At 37.0% G+C, this 13561-nt stretch overlaps 1 protein-coding gene across 2 annotated transcripts in view; it reads right to left on the bottom strand.

Moving 5' to 3' along the window:
- Window positions 1-13561, bottom strand: part of ADAMTS6 (ADAM metallopeptidase with thrombospondin type 1 motif 6) — a 159797-nt gene that overhangs the window by 85776 nt on the left and 60460 nt on the right. For both annotated transcript variants that reach the window (XM_049795340.1, XM_049795339.1), the window contains one exon: window positions 10544-10649. In XM_049795340.1, coding sequence (XP_049651297.1) covers window positions 10544-10649 — 106 coding nt within the window. The remainder of the gene's footprint in view (window positions 1-10543; window positions 10650-13561) is intronic.

The following is a 13561-nucleotide window of genomic DNA, read 5'->3' as shown; positions in this document are numbered from 1 at the left end:
CCATTAATGGCATAGATATAAGAAAAGGAACATGAGTGAATGATGGGCATTCTCTACAAGCAAGGGAAGAACTTCATCAAAAAAGCATCACTTCCTTGCCTATGGGATGTCTCCCTATGGAATACCTAGTCTGTAGCAATGCCTGCATGCATCTAGTTCAGTGTAGGGTAACCCATAAATGCAGAAAGACAGATGCTATATTATACATGGGAAAGGTCTGACTGACATCTTAGATTATTGTATCATCAAATGAAGAACCCTCCTTGCATATAAAAAATACAGCTTTAAAAACAACTCATCTGAGCAATGAATTATAATGAAACTTTTCAGACCGGTGTTAATTATTATGATCAGTCTTCAATACCAATATATATTTTAGGAGGGATGAACTTAGATGTCCAATGCAACAAACTGAACCAGAATTTTACAATGAAAAATGTGCTTTATTCAACTAGTTCTCAACTGCCATGATTTCCTAGAATTAGTAGTACTTCAAATATAAACATTTCCTTTTGAATTCCCTCTGTACAATTTCTTAAAAGTGAAAACCGTAACTTTTAATAATGTCTATGAGGGACTCCTTTATACAAATGGGCACTTGGTTATGTGGGAAAGAGTCGAATTGGATCATGCCGACTATATCTGATATCCAGCTTATCCCTACTTAGTGTATTCCATTTGTGAAAGAAATGACAGACTTCAACTGTCTGGGAAATGAAATTTATATATGTGGGGCCTATAAAAAAAAAAGAACTTTGTAGTTTAATAGCTTTCTTTCTTCTGTCAGCTCTGCTTGTGAAAAAGATGATGCTGATGGTGGCAGCAGTATGCCTGATAAAAAGCATGTCTGTGAATGGAAGCCGCTATTCCTGATGCAAACAGGAACTCAATGCCTTTTCATGAGCTGATAGTATTCTCATTTTTTTAAAATATTCTTTCACTTAAATCACCTATCCAAGAAGGCTCTTCCACTTGCCCCGGCTTCTGAACTTCGGAGAAAACTGATCACTAGGTGCAGGTAATTTTGTCTGATGCTTGGAAAAGAGTTTTGCAGTTACTGTCATGTTATTTCCAAAGACAGTAGTGGCAGCATGCCATTACAGCCCAGTAAGTTGCACTCTTATGGTGAGGACTGCACATGAAAACACATTTCTGTCCAAAGTACCAGTTTTATTTCCATCAGAACATGTTGGTTATATTTGGCCATCATTACATTAAAACTATGTCTTACAAAATCATGTTTACAATTAGATTGGGGGGGAAGGCAGGGAAGAAAGCAAGAAACATAAAATACTCTTTGTGGAGCCACTGCTATAATTTACTTACCTTTTTCAAACTCACTAAACAGATGCAGACTGTATTTCTTTCACTGGCTTAAAGAGCATGTCTAAAACTACCAGTGTAATTTTGTCCTTAAAAGAACAGCCAGATGAGCTTGGAGAGATGAGCTTGAAGACTTCTGTCTTCTCAGGTGACACAGGAGTTTTTCTATGAAGTTACCTTTCCACCTACCATCTCAAGGAAAGATGTTTAACCCAGCAGCTCTTTTTTTTTTTTGGAAATCATTATGGCTCCTCTTTTTCCCAAGAGAGCACCTGTATTACATTTAAGAACTGTGCAAAGTAGCAATACTAAGAACTTCAAAAATCATAATTGAAACTCTCCTGCAATTTCTGTATATGTCTTAAAAATACTAAGGCAGCACCATATCTGACTAGTGTTCCGTGCCCATTTCATTTACTAACATCTGTAATAGAACAGATGGTTTTTTCCTTGGCAATCTGTTTTTCCTTAAATCTGAAAAAATATCTGAGGTAATTATTTGTAATACACATCCAACTTAACATCTGACCTCAAAAATCACAGGGAAGATAACTAGTCTCAGCTGCACTGAATAAAACAGAAATAGATAAACAGAGACCCTGGAGTATAAGCAGAGGGAAGGATGGTAATGTGAACTTCTCATCTACCCTTCCTTTACCTTGCAAAGGAACAATACTGCAGGTCCCTGCAATTTCATTTGTATTTAAGATGAGGTTACTGATTTGTTGGGCAGTTCTAAACTATGATGGTTATGGCTGCCCAAACACTTATTGCTGATGGATCTGACATGACAGCAGTTATTTTTGTGAGGCAGCCAGGATGCGTCTGTCCTCATTTATTATCCAAGCACTTAAGATTCAGAGAAGACAGATCCAAACCAATCTGAATGCTCCCCAGTACTGTTCACTGGGGTTTATTTTGTATACTGTGTACTTTTACAGCACTGAAGTAATCTGAAATGTGATACTTGAGTGAACTGCTTTTCCTCATTAACAATCAATTAGCTCCACTTTCCAACTGTAGTACTAATGATCTGCATATCAAACCATTTCCTAGCTTTCTTGGGGTTTGGAGTGTTCAGAACTGCAGAGAATGCTAATGTTTCCTTTCTATAAATAAAACAGCAGGGTATGTTCATTTTTTAGTCACTTCCTGATTCATGTGGTATATGAGTTTGACCTAATTCTTTGAAAGCATGGGCTCTTACTTTGCTCTCCCACTTGTTTAACAGTGTAAGAAAGAAGCATACCAGAGACTGAGAATCTTGAGTCAGGTGAGGCGACAAAGTTACAGGAACACGAGCAAGAGAAATACTGTAAAATCAACCACTTGATCTTCTTGTCCATTATCTGAGGCTGATTTAGAGCTGCATAACTACAAGTAACTCTTCAGGAAAAACAAACTGTTCTTTCTAAGAGAGAAAAGTAACTTTAACCTGAAGAAGTTTTATTATACTAATTATTTGCACTAGGAGAGACAAAGATACATATTAAGAGTAAAATGGGTCATCTTCAAGCTAAGTATCTTGACCAAGGTACATTGCTACAACTTCCTTCAGTGCCTCAGCATGTTAGTTAGACACACTGCTCTCACAACATACATGGAGAATGCAGCAAAGGGCAGGGAAGGGGCATAAAGTGCACCAGTGAAGAACACTTTAAAAATTTTTAACAGTGAACCTCTGCTACACAGAGAAGAGATGAAAGGCATGCTTGAACAAGTATTCTTGTACTAGATATAGACCTAAAGCATGAATTATATAATGTGCTTGTAAAAACTGCCAGTTTATTTTATTAGATACCAACTTTTTCATAAACTTTTTATTCATTTTTTTTGTAGTATGTTGTACTTATAATTATTTTAAAAGTGTCATTTAGATCTATATATGTATTTCACATAGCTTAGAATGTCTATTTACAAAGTACATTGAAAAAATAAGAAAATTGTCAGCTTCCCTGTTTACCATAGCTTTCAATTGCCTTAGTGACATTTGAGCATATACAAGGAAGAAAGAGAAGGAAAACTCGCATGTTTCAGCATTATTTTGTTCAACAAAAAGTACATGAATGCGAACATAATCTACTATTAAAGAATAAAAGAATTTTTTTTCCCTACAATACGAGAGCTATGAACTACATGCATCAGAGCACAATTTCTGTGTGGAAATACATGGTAATTTTCTTAATTATTCTCATGTCTACTAGCAATTAAATATTTGTCAACTGATGTGATGTTATGGTAAATTTTTGGAGAAGATACAATCTTCATATTTCATGGTTTTATAGTAACAGGAGGTCAGCATTTTTTCCTTGCCTTTTCAACTATATCCCCCATACCATGTCATAAGATAAAGTTCTCATTTTATTATGTAGCCTCATATATATATATTTCTAGCCAATGTTATAAAAGTATTGGTTATAGCTTCCTAACAGCACACAAATTGCAACTCACCCTTAAATGACATTACAAATAAAAGAAAAAAGGATTAAAAAGTATGGTCTTGAAAAATTAGTTATTTTAATTTAGGATCACAAACATTGATAGCATTTATTAAAATGACCTCATATTACATTGTTCCCCTTAAGGGAGGAATCAAGATTAATTAGTTACTTCACTTTCTATTGCCATTAATGTGAATTTTAACCTTAACTGCTGATTTCCTGCATTTAGAGATTATTATATGGTTTGGAGCATCCCTAGTCCTTTATTCTGAAGTAATGCAGAATTTAAAACTTTGACTTTGGTGAAACATATTACTGCCCTGAAAACTTTGGAAACAAACTAATTCAATAATGGTAGCTTTATAACAAGCATAACTGCCATGAAATTAAACATAATTTCAGCATACTTTTATGATAACATTTTTCCCATTTAATTCCTAACCATCATTCTTCTCTGAGTTATGACTGATGATCAAACACCCCATCAAATACAATTTTTATATATTAGCATAGTTAGTATTAAATAACATATGAAGCTCTTAAAAGCACAGCAAATTCTAATTTTCTAAAAAAATGCAGTCTATTCAGAAACCTGAACTTTCTTATAGAGAAATGACAGACTTCTATGGGAACATTAGAAAAACTAGAGCACAAACTCCTCCTCTTGGTTTACACTTCCATAGTTATTCTGCTTTCATGCCACAAGAGTAACATTAAGTAAGGTTTGTGTGCTACACAAAGCCAGAGTATGAACGCATCAGGTCTCTACACTGTAGGTCAAAGTGGAAAGTATTGGCTCTAACCAGAAAACAAACTTCTGAGCTCAGGTTTCCTTTGAAAATTCATGACGCCCTGAAGGTTATGATAACCTTCCTCTTGACCCCATTTATTCTTCTTACACTTTTGTTAAAAACTGTGAAGTGTTATTGCATTACTTTTCCTTGATAAGAATGCTTTAATGTTAGACAAATTATTTTAGTATTGTAAAGTCTAAACTTCACGTAACACAGATACGTAGACACAAGCCTTTTTCATATTGTAAATAGAAATGTCACAGAAACCAGAATTGTTTTTCTAGCCTTAACACATTTCATTTTATATGCATAAAACATCATTAAATTTGAAGTCCCAATGAAGACTTTTTTATAGAAGTTACATGCTTTTATACCTGCAATATTACAAAGGCAGGCATAAAACAATGTTCCTTTAAGAAAAAAGACTGGGGCGGGACAAGAGAGCGAGAATATGATTATGTACGTCTTACATGGCTTCTCCAGCCAAAAACTGGACACAGTTTGGTTTTTTTTTAACTAAAAAACATTACTTAAACTGTACCTAAAAACTTAAGGCAACGGTCTCAATCCTAGGCATCTAGCAGGACCCCAGGCATCTAGCAGGGACAAGTTTTAACTTGTTCTGGCTGGCGTTCAGGTGTTCATACACTGTAGATTTGAGACAGTCTGTAAGCCCTGCTATACTTGAAGATGAAGATGGAAGACATCATCATCACGTATAAAACAATGGCGGCATCAACTGGAGATCTGTTCATGGGATAACTGACAGGAGGTGGTATTAGTACAACTCATCCCAGTCGTATTTCAATTATTGTTGAAAGCTATTTTGAAGTTTGGTATATGTGTCCCCATTACCTCAGATTGGAGCATTTGCTTTCTAGTTGTACAACACATACATTCCTTGACAAGCATTTCTTCTAGAAAACATCTCCCTCAAAATCAGGTCCTATAATGCAGCTGAGGTTTGACTGATTGTGGTGGGTTGATCCTGGCTGGATGCCAGGTGCCCATCAAAGCTGCTCTGTCACTTGCGTTCTGAACTGTACAGGGGAGAAAAAATATGAAAGGCTTGTGGGTCTAGATAAGGACAGGGAGATACTCAGCAATTACTGTCATGGGGGACTAGACTTGGGGAAATTAGTTTAATTTATTACTAATCAAACCAGAGTAGGATAATGGGAAGTAAAACCAAATCTAAAACACCTTCCCTCCACCCCTCCCTTCTTCCCGGGCTCAACTCCACTCCTGAATTCTCTAGCTGCTCCCCACCAGCAGCGCAGGGGGACAGGGAATGGGGGTTGTGGTCAGTTCATCACACATTGTCTCTGCTGCTCCTTCCTCCTCAGGGGAAGGGGAAGGACTCCTCACTCTTCCCCTGCTCCACTGTGGGGTCCCTCCCACGGGAGACAGTCCTCCGCAAACTTCTCCAGTGTGAGTCCTTCCCACAGGCTGCAGTCCTTCATGAACTGCTCCAGAATGGGTCCTTTCCACGGGCTGCAGTCCTTCAGGCACAGACTGCTCCAGTGTGGGTACCCCAACGGGGTCACAAGTCCTGCCAGAAAACCTGCTCCAGCGTGGGCTCCTCTCTCCACAGGGCCACAAGTCCTGCCAGGAGTCTGCTCCAGCACAGCCTTCCCATGAGGTCACAGCCTCCTCCAGGCATCTACCTACTCCAGCGTGGGGTCCTCCACGGGCTGCAGGTGGATATCTGCTCCATTGTGGACCTCCATAGGCTGCAGGGAGACAGCCTGCCTCACCAGGGTCTTCCCCATGGGCTGCAGGGGAATCTCTGCTCCAACACCTGGAGCACCTCCTCCCCCTCCTTCTTCACTGACCTGGGGGTCTGCAGGGTCTCTTCTCTCATGTGTTCTCACCCCTCTCTCCAACTGCAATTGCACAGTTTTTCCCTTTCTTAAATACGTTATCCCAGAGGTGCTACCACCATCGCTGATGGGCTCAGCCTTGGCCAGCAGCAGGTCCAACTTGGAGCTGGCTGGCACTGGCTTTATTGGAAATGGGGGAAGCTTCTAGCAGCTTCTCACAGAAGCCACGTCTGCAGCCCCCCCACTACCAAAACCTTGCCATGCAAACCCAATACACTGTTCAAACATGAAGCTACTGATCACTGAAAAGACAACCAGCTACTGAAAGTTCCCCTAGGATTTCCTAGATTAGAAATTTCTACTCCAGCGCTGAAGACTAACTTTCTTATATGGGAGCAGGGGTACTTACGCTATTTTTCTACTTTGCACATAGACTTAAAAAAAGACTTTTAAAAAGTGCTAGAATTGCAGCCACATCTTAGTGGTATGAATTGATTCAGAACTAAATACATGCTTGAAAATATTGTTGCTCTTCATCTTGAAGCCAATTTACTCCGTTAGACTATAATCTATTTTATTAGTATTCCTTACACCTTTTTTTCATCCAAGATATGACTGCCAAACTCCTCTGAATTTCAATTCATTACATCTTCTATAAGTTAAAACAATTTTGACTTTTCAGAAATTACTTTAGCTACCAGTCTTTTCTCCCTGCTCCTTCTGTACAGCCCTCAATAGCTGTCTGTCTTCAGTAAATTCTTTTCTTACTCCAAGTTTTATAGGCAGCTCTCTGTTCTAAGTCTAGTCCACTGTCCTTGAGTTTTGACATTTCCTTTTTTTCCCCTCTTTTACTCATTCTTTTTCACTTTGTTATTCAGTTTCCAGATCTCAGCTAACTCCACAGGACTGCAACAATGAATTGCACAATACTTTATTCTAGGGATATACCCCTTTCAATGGAACCTAGAATTCCTTATCAGCTCAACCAAGCATCCTGTACCGTGTGCATGGGGCAAGCTAGGCATTTTAGAAGTATCCAAATTAAAAACCATAGAGTGGAAAGCGACCTAACTCAGCTGGTAGGGAAACAGAAAAGGGGACTGGATCTTAAATCTCACAAATTGTCTGAGCATAAGACCACATTCAGGCCTTAAAATAGTTCCTTTCTTCACTAAGAAGAAAAAGTCAAACTTTGCTTGACAATGCAGGGGATATGCATTCAATTCTCACTCCTGCCATGAGAAATCACTGGTTGTAATTTTTGCTCACCAGAAATCTTAAGCATTTCTTCGGTGTGAAACATATAATGATAGGAAAGTAAGCATTCTGTAAGTCAAGTATCATAAATCAAATTTCTAGAGACACTATTCTGAAGGCTAAAGGGCCCACTCGGAATTTTATGTGATTCACGGAAGTACTAAGAGTAATACAAGGCTGTTCTCAGAACCATGCATAGGGAGAAACAACTATAAAACTGTTAGTCTAACACCATTCTTTAGGCCCTCAGGAAAGAATCACAGAGTTAATCACAGTGTATGGCTGTCTTCAAGAAAAATAGCTGTTTATGAGTCTCAGCTGCACACAGCTTATCTGCACCAAAACTGGGTTATACACACAGAAAAACTACAAGTGGTAAGGAACAGAAGCCACAAAAATATTTTAAAAAACACTTATAAATATTAAACAGAAAGTATGACTGACCATAATAATCACATTCACTCTCTCACTCTCTTTAAGTCTTCAAGACTAAGTGCTTTTCTGCATAATATTTTTCAACCAAATGGAAGTTACTTGGATCAATACAAGGTTAAATGACTTAAATTTAATACACTATGATATACAGAAAGTCAGATTGAATGATCTGATGACTTCTCATCACTCTATAATTTAATTGAGCCATGCTTCCATCAGGGAATCTTACACATCCAATTTTGGACAAACTGTGGATAATCTATCAAAATATATGTATTATCATTACCATTCTCTTTTAATCACAAGAAAATTTTACTCCTCAGTTCAACATTTTTTTAAAAACTCAGTATTTCATGGCAACTATGTAACTAATAAAAACATGATCTTTCAAAGTACAGTCCTCCCATTCTAATTTGAGTGTTTTTTTGTTATATGTTATATATTCAGTGTAGACATGTTCCTTAAATGCTTCTATTTTTCACTTGATAATGAAGCCAATTTCCTATTTCCCATGTATGTCTGAAGAGAAAAGCAATCATCACAGTTCAGCCAAAGAAGAAAGCTTACAAGGCTCCCCAAGACAATTATTTTACTCACATATGCAAGTACCTTCTAGTAGGTACTAGGAAGCAGGAAGTTGAGAGGAAGTAACAACTTCCTTGATTTAGTCACAGAGGCATTCAGTCACAGTGTGGGTGAACAGGGGGTAATGTGTGGATAGCACAAAACATTATAAACCTTGAAGATTTTTTGCCCACATATTCTTTTCAGCTTTTACTGAAAGTATCTACATGGCATGTTCATTTTTAACACCAAGCTTACAATGCAACTTTCTTTAACCACTGTGCATTGGATAAAAGCCAAAGGAATATGATTTCTACTTCCTTTTCAAACAAGCATTTGACATGTCATGCCAGCTACAGGATGAGGCGAAAGCCTCAAACAGCTGAGATTTCAGAATTTTAAAAGACTTTACATATAAGCCACAAGATACGGAATGTAGAAAACACAGATGGTTAAAGAAATTCCTGTGATCACAGGATATACGCTATCGCTATATTGTTCTTCTCGGATTCTAACCAAATTCTAAGCTCTTCAAATCAACTGTCATCATGCTAGCTTTACATGATAAAATAGCTGCATATATTTAAATTATTTTCATGTATCAGTGGAATAACCTGCATAAAATATGTAGCTGCATGACATATGGATTAGAATGAAGATGTGGTATTGAAAGATAGTTTTCTGTGTTAAATGTGACAAATTCACAGCAAGGTCACCTATTACTATAAGAGATGTTAGTAACAAGAATTTCAGAACGATGAAAATCACGTTAGAGTGATTTGGAGGAGCTCTTTCCTCAACAGGGGAAATACATTTTCCTTTACCCTATCTTTTTCAACTCATGCAAGTGAAGGAAAAGAAGGAAGGAAATGAAGATGAGGAGTATTACATGTGTTTTAAGTTATTTTTGGTTCGGATCTTATACAATTGCTTTTGGATTCTAAAATTCATCTACTTCAGTAGAACTACAGTGGTTTTTTCATACATAATATCAATGAGATCATACTTGACCAGTGATTATCTTGCATGATAGGTAGGCTGGAAATAACTGTTTACTTTCATCTCCTTTTTTTGATCAGCAAATTGATAGCTTCCATTTCAGTCTGCATTGAAGCTTTTAGCAGTTGCATCAGCTAATGTTTGGAAGAATATGTCACCCTTAAGTCAGTGTTGGTCAACTCAGTGTAGGTAAACAAAGAAGGAAACCTCTAGATAATAGAAGGTACTTAGTCTTTTTAGAGTCATCACAATGTATTAACACTGCTGTCTTTTGAAGGAAGACATGAAATATTTCCAGACCAAACTCTACTCAGATTTTATCACTCTTAACATCACACTCTTTAAAATGATATGCTGATGCTTAAAATGTAACAAGTGATGCTATGACTCCTCTATGACTGTTTTATATACTTCATGCTTGAGTGAAAGATGACTAAGTGTATGAATATTGACAACAGAATCAATGTTTTAATGAAAATAGCTTGAATTACATTTAAGACAAAATAATAAAAAGCAAAAAAATCACCTTTTAACCATTTTTGCTTCATAAAGAAAGGTAGACAAAAGTAAAAGGGGGAGGGGGGAAGAGAAAATTTTCAAAGCTAGATATTTAAAAATATGAAACACAGTGGCAAGGTTGTGAGCCAAATCTCAAAAGCGCAGATTTAACTGGAAACTAAAATCAAAGCATAAACAATGACTCTTCAGTTCTAAATTTAAAGCCCATGGTAATATATACAAAATAAAATATACTGCCACTCATGAATACTACATATAGAAACATAGAGCACCAGAATAGAGATGGTACAGCCATGCAGGAAAAAAACCCCCAAACTATTATTCTATTATTAAACTAATATTAAAAAGGTGATACATTAAAACATATTCTTTTTTTAAACTCACTCACTTGTGACCAATCTCGTGTGCAATGGTAAAAGCTGAACCTAGGCCAATGTCTTCATTAATGCTGCAGCTCCTTTCAGGCTCACACATTCCAGCCACAGAGGCCAAGCCTGAATAAACAGAAGGAGACACAAAGGGTCATGCCAAGGTGTTTCAGTCTTAAAAGCGCTAGTTATAAATGCCTGGATTCTTTTTAATAACCTCTATGCACAGAAGGAGCAGTTGGCAAAAGGTTAACTTTCTAGTCATTTGCAAAATCACTGGGGGGAATTTCACTTTGCCGGCTAGACATTAATATTTTTTGAACTGCAGTCAGTGCTGGAAAATGTCTAGACTAGGGGTTAGATTTATAAATTTTACTTCTGGTAACTTGGGACCACCTAGTAACTTGAGCCAGGAGTGGGAATTCAAGAAAGCATTTCTATTTTAACATTCTTGAGCCTGAAGAAAGCAAAATGTATCCACACTATTTTTCTAAAGAAATCTGTTTAAGTTTAGTGGGTTCATAAAAACATACAAGCAACTTTTTTAGCTATGAAAAGCCCCACATGGTGCGTTAAAAATATTTTAAAAAACCAAAACTGAATGCATCAATGAAGAGAGAGGAGACATGTTAATAACAAGCATTCATTTAACCATGAAGTCTTTTCCATTTATCACCCATCATCTTCTGGAATTAAAACCTTACTGTATTACAAGTGCTTTTAAAAACTTTCTCTAGAGAGAGAAAGTCACTGGCATTTACAGAATATGGTTCTTCCGTATCTTACACATTCTTCAGCAACAGATTATCACACAACATACTGCAGTCATAATTTAGTCCCACTAGAGAAAGCTCTAAACATTGGATTTATTTAATGTATTCCTCCCTAGAGTTTCTTATCTGTAAGCAGCAGTAATCCTTTCTTTAAGGAAATTACCTGCTCCATTAACTACACTATAACAAAAAAATGACTGAAAAAAGTGTAACTTTTGTTGGGGGTGGGGGAAATGGGGCAGGGAGAGGGGAAGAGAGAAATCATACTCTTTATATGAGCAGGCACTTCAAGTTATTCTGTTTCGACTAACAGTAAGCAAGTAGTAAGATGACAAGTGCTTCCTGGCTGTGCCCACATTAGCAAGTAATGTGGAGCCATATGAACGGGTCAGCAGCATGAAGCACTGATATTGATGAGGCTCTTCACATATCTGTATGTGGACTGGACACTCCAGTTTGGACTAGTTTAATCCCACAGGCTGAGCATACTCACTACACAGGTGGCTCAAAGCCTTCTAAAGGTAAACAATATTACAGGATATCATGACAATACAGTCCACGCAGTGATTTTGACTGTAATATCTCCCGTAGGCACATACGGAGCATTTGGGGAGTATGTGTTCTGACTCAAGTTTTCTCCAAAACAAATCTAGTTTGCACACATCAAAACTACTCTGATATCCAAATTGACATGGGCAAAAGTTGACAATGTGTGTCTGTAGAATTTGCATCAAAACAGTACTACTGTTATAAACAAATCATGGGTGTAGACACATCCACTGAGAACAGGATAAAACATCAGAAGAAAAAAGACTATCCATGGAGAAAACTCTGTCAATTTTTTGCAGTGTGCAACCTGTAGAAAAAACAATAATTACAGTTCACCTATGCTATTCTAATTGAGCAGAACATTCTGAAGACAACACGACAATACTTATATACAACTGTCATGTTCCCCTGCAAAGTCCACCACATTTGAGCAAGAAAGTCATCTGTATCTTCAGGTCTTGTAACTGAGCACTTGCTTCAGTGACTTACAGGACCAGATTAACGTAATTCCATACCATGCTTGCAGAAAGTGACAGAGATCAAGTCAAGAACTCAATTTATGGCTCAGATTTAAAAATGAGTTGTCCTTCACTGGAGCCACAGACATGCTGCAAAGACATCTATCTTTTCTGAGAGGTTCCATGAATGATTCCTGTTTTAGGTAACAGGAATAGGAGAGGTGTGTCTCTGCCACACAAAAGAAACCCTTTACTTCTTTGTCTTCCTAGAATACCAATGATTCAGGTTTCTTTTGACCTTTTGAAACCTCTCAGACTTTTGTTCACAGACTCCTTAAATAATATACGCTTAGCTTTAGTTACTGGAGGTCAGTGGGAGTTAAGCATATTAAATGCCTTGCAAAAGAGGGCCACAGGGCCTTGTCTCTTCTCCAATTCAATGCCTATAATGCAAATAAATTGTCATGGTTGTGTTGCCAAGGGTCCTATAACAGAGTTGGAACTGATACCCTATGTGATTTTTATTTAAAAAAAAAAAAAAAAAAATCAAGCCTTTTGTTTAATAAAACATTTGCCAAAGTCTATCCTCTGTTATGCTGGATTCAAGCGAAGCAGAATTTGCCTTTACGCCAAAGCCTGATACAGTAAGAACTAGTACGCTAATGATCTGTGTTAAAAATATCACGTAAAAATATCAAGTAGTTCATACGTGAATATATGCTCTTTCAAACTTCCTTCTTTTAATGCTTGCAAAGACATTTCTATGACACAAATATACAGTATCTTCAGTTCTCTCTCCTCCACAGAGATGTCAAAGAAAATCTGTCACATTTAGAAATTCATCAGCATCATTTGCCTTTTACTAAAACATGCTGTGCATATTTATATTTGCAGCAAGCAAAATTCTGGTACCTTTCCCCAGGTAAACTACATCCCTGTGCCAGAAGCTTTGTGCTGATTTGAGTGGGACTTGTAGAAAAATTAAAATGAGTTAAGGCTATCAAAGCATACAGTACTATAGGGAAAGTCAAAGCAAATACAGTTATGAGCTCTGATTGAGAAAATTATTAATAGTCTGAACTAGCTGAATTAGAATTGTTTCTTTACTTCTGAGAAAGAGGCTTATGAAAGGATGCAAACTGAAAAAAATCTAAATAAATGTCACGTTAGTCTTTGAATAATATTTTTCTAATATATTAAAGTACTATTAAAGGTAATAACTATACTATAGTAAATAACTTTTAGCGACAAATTTACG

The sequence above is a fragment of the Accipiter gentilis genome, chromosome Z, assembly GCF_929443795.1.
Source record: "Accipiter gentilis chromosome Z, bAccGen1.1, whole genome shotgun sequence".
Classification (NCBI taxonomy): Eukaryota; Metazoa; Chordata; class Aves; order Accipitriformes; family Accipitridae; genus Astur; species Astur gentilis.
This window is presented reverse-complemented; position numbering and strand designations above follow the sequence as displayed.